We start from the raw sequence: 11,608 nt of genomic DNA on the forward strand, positions 1-11,608 counted from the left end.
ACCACCCGTGTGTAGTCTGTTTGTCAAAGCCGAATCCCGTGCCCACCTGGCCAGAATCCCTTGTCCCATGGAACAGGGACCCCGCAAGAAATCCCGGTCCGTGACATAATAAGTGCAGGTATATAACACTGAAAGGAATCCATGGTCTTGGATGCTTTTCTGTAGCATTTACCCATGAGAACAGCACCGTCCACAGTTTTTCATTGGTTTAGTTTAGAAAACACAGTGGTGAATCCGGCAATGTCGTCCTCACCAAACTCTAACCCAGTGGCTCGTGTTCACCTACACCGCTGCAGTGTTCTTCATTCACGCCTCACAAGCCACACTCTCAGACCCTGAAGGACCCAAGCTTTGCCTTTCCACTGTTCCCATCCATTACTGAGTGTGCTGGTCTGAGAGCAGAGGCGAGGCAGGCAGTGCAGACTCCAGTGTCCTCCACAGAGTGACAACACCTTACCTGGCTGGCCCTGGAGGTCAGGGTGGCCCTTCTGGAATTCCTCCTTCTTCTTGTCCAACTCTTGCTGGAAGTGCTCAAACTCCTCTTGATACTTTTCCTTTTCTTTTTCTGAAATGTCTTTTTCTGGTGTAGGCTTTTTCAGAGAAAGAACAAGTCATAAGAAGGGAATCGGTGAGACATCTTGGCGCCCGTCCTTCTCATGCTCACTATCCATCTCTAGCTTCAAGATTGTCTCCTATACTACAGACAGTTCGCTCTGGGTTTTAATACCTCAAATCATAGTGACTACTACCATTTAGTAAGCATTCATTCTAAGCATCTGTCTCACTTAGCACTATAGCACTAAGAGATGGCCACTAACCAGACATTGGTTTTGCCAAGGAGAAAGTAAGAGCAAATGGCAGTGACCTGAAACAAGACCCAGAATGAGGGCAGTCTTCTCAGAATCCACAGCTGGAGTAACACCACTGAGAAATGAAAATTAATTATATGGAAAGAAGTGCATACTCACTGGTTCTTTTCCAGGCTCGGTTAGTTGGAAAGTCAGGAAAGAAAGAACGTCGTGGTCATCTATGAATTTAGAAACAGTTTCAGGAAGTGCTGTGGCCAATTGTTTTACAGCTGAGAACTGACTTGACAGGTATTTATATTTATTTCTGACTGACATCAGAACTACTCCAAACCCTTTACCCTAAGTCAGCACAGCAGCAGTGCTCAGCTAGAGATAACGCAATGTCTAAAGGCTCTTCCTACACTTTCCCAGGCTCCTGCATGGGTAATGTTATGTTCAAATCAAATAAAACCCTGTCCACTTACTTCCAAACTTCCACACTTGCTTTTCTCAGCTGGACAATAATTCTACTTCTATTTTCCCTAACCCATGTAAGTCGGATCAGTATCAAGTTGTCCCAGCTAACGGCAGGAACTGAGGAGACTGGACCTCACAGCAGTGCGCAGCTGTGCCAGTCCTGGCTGGCCCCATTCACAGTGCGGAGTGAATGATTTCAAGTGTGAGGCGTCTTTTTGTGTCTGCCTGTCTTGGGGAGATCCGGAGAGTCGGCTGGGTAAGCAGAGCATGATGCACTACAGACTGAGTGATCTTTGGAGAGGCCATGTGCTCAGCAGTCAGGGTCACAAAGCCAGACCTGGATGTTCTGGGGGTGACTGTGTGACCCTGAGAAACAGCCTTCATCTGGACTTGGCAAACAGCTGAAAAGAAAACGTCTATAAATCTTCTTCCTCTTTGCTTGGGTTGTATAGAACAACCTACAGTTTTGAAAGTATTTAAAACAGTAATGTGCCATATGAATACAAAGCAATATTGGTGTGGAGTTACTTCATTTATCAACATATGAGGAAAGTAGTAATTATTTTCATTTAAAGTTTATCCCCAAATAATACTTCCTTGGGTTTCCAAATTCATTTCTATATGAAACAGCAAGTGCCCTATAACATTTGGGAATTAACTTCTTATATCCTCAACTTTAAATATGTCCTCTTCACTACAGAACGTGCCCTAAATGAATGGTGTGATTAGCACGTATCCATGCAGCTCCAACTGTCAAAACTGTAGAATGGGCAACGGGAAGGCCCCAAAGACTTTTAAGAGTGAAACAGAATCACGTCTACAGTCCCTAAACATACTACTACCAGTATGACTCATCACAAGCTCCCAGTACGAGAAGATGGCAAGATTTACCTGCAAGTCCTCCTGTTGCAGCAGATATCCCAAAATGCCCTTGTGTGGGGATAACCATATTTTCCACTTTGGCACAGAATTCATAATCATTTTTATCTGGTGTAAAGCCATTATTGATCATGACCTAGGAAGACATACTGAAGTTGCATATTCTTACAGCAGACATTTAAAAGTACATTTCAGCATTCTGTGATTAGTAATATCCACTCCTGCCTCCTTCTGCTGTTGTGATACTCTTTGTGTATGGACACTGTGTGTGTGTGTGTGTGTGTGTGTGTGTATGCATATATGGAGCCCTGAAGTCCACCCTGGGTGTCTTTCTCAATCACTTCACATCTTTTTTACTGAGGCAGGGTCCCTCATCTGACCCCAGAGCTCAGTGATTCTCTAGACCAGCCAGCCATCTTGCCCTGTCTCTCGAGTGTTGGGATTCCAGGTGGCCACATTTTTCTCAGCTTTTTCATAGGTTCTGGGATTCACCATTCTGGCTCTTAAGTCTGAATGCTGAGTTCTTTATCCGCTGAGCCATTTCCCCAGCTCCCTAATGGATACTTTTTAAAATAAAGTTACTCACTAGCCCTCATTATACAGTAAGATAGTTCACTTTTCCTTTTTTACTCCATTATGTGTTAAAGGCTCAAAAAAGAGAAAATGTTGGCAGTTTAACAATCTTTCTAAAGTAAAGTAAGTTCCTGTCTTACAAAGCCTTAGGAGCCATGATCACTCTGAATAGATCACCCAGCAGAAATACACTTGCTCTAGACTATCCGAGGTTAGCAAATGTGACAGTGCTGCTCGTCTCTCCTCTACTTTTGGCATCTATCAAGTCAGCAGTAAATGGAGCCCTGCAGACATCCGGGTTCAAACCACAGTTCTGCCCAAGTTACTTAAAATCTCCCACGTTCAACTTCGCCATATTGCAAGTGGAGAGCTGGATCTCTCATGGCTGTCTGAAAGCTGCAGGTGTGGAGCTTCCAGGGCCAAAGAGCCTGAAACCTCTCAGCTTTTGTCCCCACCACATTATTTTGAGACTTCACAAGTCACTTGTTCAAATTGTAAATGCTATCATTTCACTTCCGGCTGAGAATGCCAACTCTCTTAAAAGTTACTCCTAGGACTGGTTCCTGCCGGCCTTTCCACCCCACTTCAGAAATGCCCTCTATCTTCAGGCTACAGCCAACTACTTGGCTTTCACCCATGTTCAGCATCTGCAAGGCCCTGTCTGCCTTCCGTGCCTGGAGCACATACGTACTTCCTATTCCTGCTCTGAGGTACACCTCAACTAAGAACCTTCCAGACCTTCCCCAGGATCATTTCTCAGGGTCCAGGTTCCAAGCTGACAATTCCTTCCTGCTGTGCCTTGTCACACAGTATGGTGACGCCATGTGTTCCCTCTACGGTCTACAAGCTATTCAGGAACAATGGCCTGCATCTTACTCAAGCTTGTATCCTGAAGACTTGGATGTGCACTTAACTACCTCCGAGCTGGGTGTGTAATCTTCCCCTAGCCAATCAGAAACTAACTGGCAAGGCTGCATCACAGACAATCACATACACCAGACACACTTACTGCTGGTCTCCCAGAGAAGTGGTTCTCAACCTGTAGGTCACATGTCAGATATCCTGCACATCAGGGATTCACGTTAAGATTCGTAACAGTAGCAAAACTGCTATTATGAAGTAGCAATGAAATAATATTGTGTTGGGGTCACCACAACATGAGGAACTGTATTAAAGGGTTGCAACATTGGGAAGGTTGAGAACCACTGTCTTAGGGCAATAGATACAAATGTGTGGAAATCCACATTTACATACATTACCTTCCGTCAAGAATTAAAAAAAAAAAGCAGTATTAGAACACTGCTTATTTGATTACTGTCACTTACTGTCAGAGTTTTCTGGTAATAGGTAATCTTTGCCCGGACAGGATAGGGTTTATTGCGAAAGTCCCTCTGACAACTTGCTAAAGCTTGAGTGGCACCATCACTGTAGATTCAAAAAGGCCAAGTTACAATGAAGCTGTGACAGTCCATGTCAGTTAGAAGACAAAGGACTTCCTGTCAGAACTCTGGTCAACACTGGAAAGAAGAGTCAACATCACATGCGCTGAAGGGAGGGGAATGTGCTATTACGCATGTGACCAAGACAGCATCCAAATCACTCCTCAGAGCTTTACTTTTTATTTTCTGTGCTGTTAGAAACTGGACCTACCGTCGCATACAAGCTAGGCAAGTACTCTAAAACTCAGCTATATTCCCAGCCCCTCATGGAAGTTTTAAAGATACGTCTATAAACTCTTTCAAGCCAGCTGAAGCTGGATCTAAAGAACTGGCCTAGGCATTTCTATTTTAAACCACTCCATGGAGTTTATAAAGAACTGCCAGCACTGTAGTCTCCATGGCAGGAAGAGCAAAGCCAGGTGTGGAGAAGCAATGTACTTACACTCACTACCTAGAGACTTTGTAACTCACTGACTGTCTTAAGGTGACATTAACATTGAAAAAATGGTGGCTCAGACTGGGTACTCATCAATTTGGTGAAAGCTAAATTTATTTTTGAAATATATCTTTCAACAAACATGGAAAGTGTGGCTCACAGAAAGAACTTCAAAACAAAAAGAGAAGTATGTCTTTTCACCTAGTGACAATATCAACGAAAAGGAATAAGCTGACTTGTCTGAGGAGTGTCAAGATTTGAAACAATGTATTTCATGAGGTTTCCAAAAAGAAATTGAAATAAGAAACAATGCAGAAATCACACTTACTTTTGATGGTCATAATTGATTTGTCCATTGTTGCCTATAACTACTATAGCAGGATTATTTTTCTAGAAATAAAGAGAATATATTTATTTTAATATCGTTCATTGAAAAATTTATCATTCTTCATTTGCTATGAGACCTCATACTGCTAAGATTCTAGGGCTCTTAAACTTTTAAGATAACATGGCCTAAGCTTTCAAGGGGCTATTAAAAGTTCTTTAAAGTGCTAACAGTAAGCTCTGAAACTCAATAAACAATCAGCTAAAGGGACGATCAGGCCAATCTTAAAGCTTTCAAGCCACGAGTTAGCATTTTCAGCATGTAAGTATGCTTGTTTTTAACTGTTTCTAAGACATCATCAGGAAAACTGGTCTGATCAAAAGGCAATGAACATAGGAGCGGATCCAACTATGGGAGCTGGCGCAGCCAAGCACATGAGTGCTGCCACGGCTTCCTAAACCCCAGGACTCACGCTGACTTTTCATAGTTGCTAAGCGTATGCAGGGTGTGGATCACTGACACGTTCTCAAGAGCTAGGTCTCCACCACAGCTGTAAATTAGTGTGCAAAAAGGCATGCCTACAAAGCTTCTAGTAATTAGTCTCTGTGACCAAGACTAATTGTCATGCTCAGACTACCAGCCAAGTTCTTTACTATTAAATTTAAGGTGTCAAGTAAGTTACCTTCGTACAGCCTAACTGTGCTAGAAATACAGTAACATGGAACATGGCTAACAGTTTTAGCAATAAGTATACCTTTCCATCATTGTCAAAAGAATCAAAAAAGATTCCAACACCATTCCACATATCAGCTGATCCAAACACAGGGCCATCCAAGCCTTGATTTTCTGTATACCAAATTGCCTGAGAAAAGGTAAGGGGGACAATGGTTAGAAGCCAGTGGCACTTGACAGCTATGCTCGTTTGAGTGACAGAAATGATCATACTAAGCCATCGGCTCCAATTCGACCTCTTCCGGTCACTCGGAATGTCACTTCCACTTCCCAGTTCTCAAAGGCTGCTTTTGCTTTGGTCCACACGGAACCTCTTTGGCTTTTTAATGATGGCGCTATTCGAATCTGATCTGCACTTGGAATAGCATCTGTGGTAGAAATTAGAAAAGAAAAGCTCTCAGCCTTAAGTATGCAGAACTCAACAGGTTACCTTTGAAAGGCTACACACAGCTAGAGGATCAAATTTTACCTTCAGATTTTACAGCCATTTTATGAGAAATAACTTCATGCTGACAGCTATGACTTTGAAATTTTATCTTTTGAAAAGAGAAATACATCTGGAAGCCCACACCCACAAATTAAATGTCAAGGACAGAGGTTAAGACTTAAAACTTTTGCTTTTATATTGTGGTTTCTGACTTTGTGTGCTTGTGGGTTTTGTTTCTGTGTGCTATTTTTTTCTGTGTTTTTAAAAAAACTTATTTGTTTGTTTTGCCTGTTTGTTTTCTGAAGAGACAGAAGTTTGTTTCGTAAAGAGAGAAAAAGCATAGAGTTGGATGGATGAGGAGGTAGGAGGATCTGGAAGGAGACGGGGAGGGGAAATGATAATCAGAATATAGTGTATAAATCTTCAATAAAAAAGGCAAACTTCATTTGATTTTTGTACTGGCTGGTTTTGTGTGTCAACTTGACACAGGCTGGAGTTATCACAGAAGGGAGCTTCAGTTGGAGAAGTGCCTCCATGAGATCCAGCTGTGGGGCATTTTCTCAATTAGTGATCAAGGGGGTAGGGCCCCTTGTGGGTGGTGCTATCCCTGGGCTGGAAGTCTTGGGTTCTATAAGAGAGCAGGCTGAGCAAGCCAGGGGAAGCAAGCCAGTAAGAAACATCTCTCCATGGCCTCTGCATCAGCTCCTGCTTCCTGACCTGCCTGAGTTCCAGTCCTGACTTCCTCTGGGAATCAACAGCCATGTGGAAGTGTAAGCTCAATAAACCCTTTTCTCCCCAACTTACTTCTTGGTCATGATATTTGTGCAGGAATAGAAACCCTGACTAATACAATTTTCATAATCTTTTTAATAAAATTACCCCTCAAATCTGTCCAATATTAAAAATGCATTTTATCAGTTACAAATGTTAGAAGAGCCATTATGACAAGAACCTATCACTAGGAATCAAGTTCAGCTGCTCCTCGTTCAGCTGTGACTTTGAGCAAATCATGTCCTTACTCCGTGGGTTCATCAAACGTTCATGTGTGAAATGAAAAGGCCAAGCCTGATGAATTCCTTAAACACTCCAAAAATCACATGCAAAATATCCTGCATATAAACATTTTCCCAGAATAAGGCCAACTAAATTTTAATGTAATAAGCAGTTAACTACAGCGGACTCTGAGAGAAGACGAGTGAAACCCAAGAGCAGCTGGCTCAAGCCCCAGTCCAGCCACGTATGACCGCACGGCATTGAGTATAACTGTCTATATGGGCATAGCACGGGGAGAATGCTGGTTCAGTTTCAAACTGTCACAGTAAAGCAAAGCACACATTTTTTTTTTTTTCTAGTTTTCCAGTGTATCCAAAAGTTATATTTATAATGTTACATACTGAGTGTATAACATTATCATATCTGAAATAACAAGGAGCAGGCTTTAATTTTAAAATATATTCAGGAATCAGCACATGGATCAACAGAAGAACACTTGTCTTATAACTCACAGGCCCTTCAGTTGACTGACTGAAACTGCTAAAGATCATCTGGCCAAGCAGTACAGACAGACTTCTGAACAAACTTTCTGTCTGTTAAAAACACCTCAAACAGCTGGGCAGTAGTGATGCATGCCTTTAATCCCAGCACTTGGGAGGCAGAGGCAGGAGGATTTCTGATTTCGAGGCCAGCCTGGTCTACAGAGTGAGTTCCAGGACAGCCAGGGCTACACAGAGAAACCCTGTCTCGAAAATGAAAAAACAAACAAACAAACAAACAAACAACAACAAAACCCCAAAAGACAAAAAAACACCTCATACATATTTTCTGCAAAATTTGATAAATTGAGACCAATAATACAAAGTATGTTTATAAATCTTTTGATGGTCCTACCACTGACTAATTATTAACGTACCTAAAAGGCCTAAACTTGAACAATTCGAACATACTCTCTCAGAGTGTAACCATTCTGACATTTAGGACATTAAAGGAAACACTTTATAGGTGGAAAGAAAAGCTGAGATACTTTATAGTGTACTCACTGGTTCAAACACTCCAAGGCTGTCAGGACAGAGAGCTCCACGGTAAAAGCCCTGGACACAGAACTGGAAAATCTGAGTCCACTGTCCAAGAACCTTCATCTGTCTTTCATCTGCCTTTATGGTCACCTGTTCCATCTATACAGCACATAACACCTGGCTGCCTACTACAGCTCAGACAGGAGAATGAAGGTGAGAGCTTTAACAGTTATGAACAGCTACTGAATATTGTCATTTTCTGCCCTTCTGAGCCCAAGACGATGTGCTGACAGTTCAAAAGGACACAAGATTTACAAAAGGCATCTATATGATTCTAATTAGGGCTGAATATAATGGGCTGTGTTTAAACTAAATCCTAAGTGTCTTTGTTTTTGTTCCAAATGATGGGTTGCAAGAATAAATGAAAAGGGAGAAAAATGAACAAGACCATTAATAGAACAGTTAAGATTAAAGATTACAGTAACCAAGAAAGCAAGGGATTCCCATGCCATCCATACTAGTCTAACCATACACTCACACTAGGGTACATTAGACACAAACCCCTATGCTCATCTTTAGCCCAGAATGAAGTTAAATTCAGCTAAGGATGACTTTGAATGTCTAATCTTCTTGCCTCCACCTCCCAGTGAAATCAGTACTGCGATTCCAAATGTGAACGCCTATACCTGATGGTAGGGATTGAACCCAGGGCTTAGAGCATGCTGGGCAAGCCCCCTACCAACCAAGCTGCAACTCTAGCCTTTTATATTCTGACCTCTTTCACAGTAGTCTAGATTTGTTGCTTGTGGCTCTGTAAAAGAGAGTGACGATAACAGATTTCAGTAGCTGATTAGTATTCTGAATTTGCTGATGCGTGAGTGGAAAGGAGAGACGAGCAGACAGGTAGGTGATACACAGGTGCAGAAGGGAAGAGCTGCCAACACATTCACCATCAGTTCCAGAAGAAAAACAGAAAGGGAAGGTCTGAAAACCCGTGTTTGGTATCATGTTCATCGTCTCTGTGTATGCAGATCAACGCTCTCTTGACAGCATTATAAGCCCAGAAGGCTTATAATAAACCAACCGAGTAACAGCATAATTGCATTCTGCTTCAACTACATAATGACTCTGTCATTAAGTTCAATGAAATTTACACCTGGATAATTGCACATTAATTTGAGAAAAATAGCCCTTCCTGGAAGTATGCTCTAGCCATTACTTTCTAGAAATCAAGCATTTTGTTTCAGTCACAGGAAAATGTCAAATGATAAAGAAATGCCCATAAATGAACCCAGAAAAACAGAAGGTCTTTACTACTTGCTTTAGTGGATGTAATTGATGGCCCCTGAAGAGCTTACAGAACAACAAGTGTTGCTGAGAATCTCTGGTCAGCAGTGACACATCAGCACTAAAAAGTGCAGATACATTTTCTTCTCACCAGGGCAGGGCTCAGCCATGGTTCTGTCATCTGTGTCAGAGTAAATACAACTCGAAGCAGAAATGATCTCATTTGTTTTCTAAGTCTAAAAGAGAGGCTATGAGTCTACTCTTAGCCCAAGTTCAGAAACAATTATCAATACAAGAGATGTTATCTCCTGTACTCACTATATAAAGACACTAATATAAAGTTTACAGTGTAAAGGTCAACGCCTACACACACTGTCACTGAGAGGCAATTCTTTGGTATAATCCCCAAATTTAAAGAACTGACATCCAAAGACCTAAAAAAAAAAAAACAAAAAATCACTCTAACATTCTATGCTATCTTGGAGCATTCTGGAAGTTAGGTACAAACCTGACCATTGCTAACTCCCTAAAAGAAGCAAGTAGCAAGGAGGCTGGTGGAACTGGTCTCAAATTGCTATGGCCACGGAAAGTGTACCCTTGAGACGTGGCATTAGGGTGTAAGGTAACATGACACTCCGAAGCTGGTTAGAGTGCAAGGGACTGCAGAAAGTAACAAAACACCTCTGAATCAGACAGAAAGTACAGATGAGATTAATGAAGGGAAGACTGGAAGTGGGTGGACAAGCTGCGTGGGAAGACTCGGGGACAAGCGGGGAACCTGCCGGCTAGGGGGACCTGGACTTGGGGCTGCCTGGGGAGTCCTGCCCCAGTGCATGTGGCATGCAGGGCCCTCGGCACTGCAGGGCATTGGGGAGACAGACCGAGGAGACGGAAGGCAAGGAGGGAACCCGCCCCCTGCCCCAGCCCCGGCTTACTCCCCGCGTGGGCCCAAAAGGGCACGGTCCCATCGCTCTGCACCAGATGCGGCCCCTTAAAGCTGTATTTGTACTCGAAACGGCGGTGTGGCAACTCGGCCTGGGTGCCCGTGGCGCCGGGAGCCGCAGCGTCGCCTCCCGTGCCGTCGCTCCCGATGAATTGGCTGAACGACAGCAGCAGGGCGCAGAAGAACGACCGCGCTCCAGCCTGGGGACCCCTCCGCCTGGAAACCGCCATCTTGGATTCTGGGACGCAGAGGCCGGCGGGAGAGGGAGGGGCTCTGGAGCCGCGGATGGCCAACAGGGCGCTCACTGATTGGTGGAGCCCGGGAGACCCGCGGGCCGGATGAGCCCCGCCCCTGTCCTACTCTAAACTGGGGGCCATTAGGACTGTGAGCATCTGTGGGCGGGGCTACAGAAGGGGTAGAGCAAGACTGGGAGGCGGGGGTGGGGGGGCCGAGGCGGGGATAGGGGCGGGGACGGGGACAGGGACAGGGGCGGGGACGGGGTCAAGGACAGAGACTGGACCTAGTAGAGGTGTGGTGTGTCCAGCTCTGTAGTGCCTTTGGGGAAGGCGATTACCACTTTTTCCTACTACCTACCAAGTTTCTCAAGTCCCAGAATAGCAGACTACCTTCTGTGACTTAGAAAACCTTGGAAGCCCTAAGACTTGTGGAGCCAGCCCATTATAAACTGATGAATAAAGGCATCTACTATTCAGTGGCTGGCTATTGTGGTGAACTTTCCAGAAATGATCACGAATACTAACCCACCGAGAGCATCTCAAAAGAGCCCCAGGACCTTTTTTTAGGTGGTTGAATCAAGAGGTTTATGTCAAATCAACTTTACTTCTCAAAAAAGAATTTTGAAGGTTTCAAATACTTGAAACCATGGTACAGTGCACTCAAATAAAACTCGGTAGTGTTGTTGAAAGCTTATATGTGTGGGCGGAGTCAATGAATGAGTTTCATTTTATGTTATTTTTATTACTTTGTGTGTATGTGACATGTGTGTATACATCACGTGCTACAGAACATATTTGGAGGTCAGAAGACAACTTTATGGGGTAGATTCTCTCCTTCCATATTTAGGTGTATTCTGTTCTTGGGGTTAAACCCAGGTCCTCAAATTTTCATAACACCTGTATTGTTAGCATATTCATGGTCACCCAGTTTTGTTTTACGATGACTAAAATAAACTTGAAATACCACAAAATGATTTGTTTCATTTTTACACACAATTCTAGTTTGTCTGGGCTGACAGCAGCACAGTGTCCTTAGGGCTGTATGATTGCTTGT

At 43.4% G+C, this 11,608-nt stretch overlaps 1 protein-coding gene across 1 annotated transcript in view; it reads right to left on the reverse strand.

The window, feature by feature from the left end:
• The window catches only part of Lman1 (lectin, mannose binding 1), a 23,574-nt gene extending 12,999 nt beyond the window's left edge, over positions 1-10,575 (reverse strand). Inside the window, exons 1-8 of the mRNA XM_031365914.1 lie at positions 10,311-10,575; positions 5,863-6,017; positions 5,672-5,779; positions 4,921-4,982; positions 4,043-4,142; positions 2,157-2,280; positions 969-1,027; positions 458-590 (exon numbers count right to left, since the gene is read on the reverse strand). Coding sequence (XP_031221774.1) covers positions 458-590; positions 969-1,027; positions 2,157-2,280; positions 4,043-4,142; positions 4,921-4,982; positions 5,672-5,779; positions 5,863-6,017; positions 10,311-10,548 — 979 coding nt within the window. The 5' untranslated portion in view covers positions 10,549-10,575. The remainder of the gene's footprint in view (positions 1-457; positions 591-968; positions 1,028-2,156; positions 2,281-4,042; positions 4,143-4,920; positions 4,983-5,671; positions 5,780-5,862; positions 6,018-10,310) is intronic.
• Positions 10,576-11,608: the final 1,033 nt, after the last annotated feature.

This window comes from Mastomys coucha, unplaced genomic scaffold (genome assembly GCF_008632895.1).
Source record: "Mastomys coucha isolate ucsf_1 unplaced genomic scaffold, UCSF_Mcou_1 pScaffold13, whole genome shotgun sequence".
NCBI lineage: Eukaryota > Metazoa > Chordata > Mammalia > Rodentia > Muridae > Mastomys > Mastomys coucha.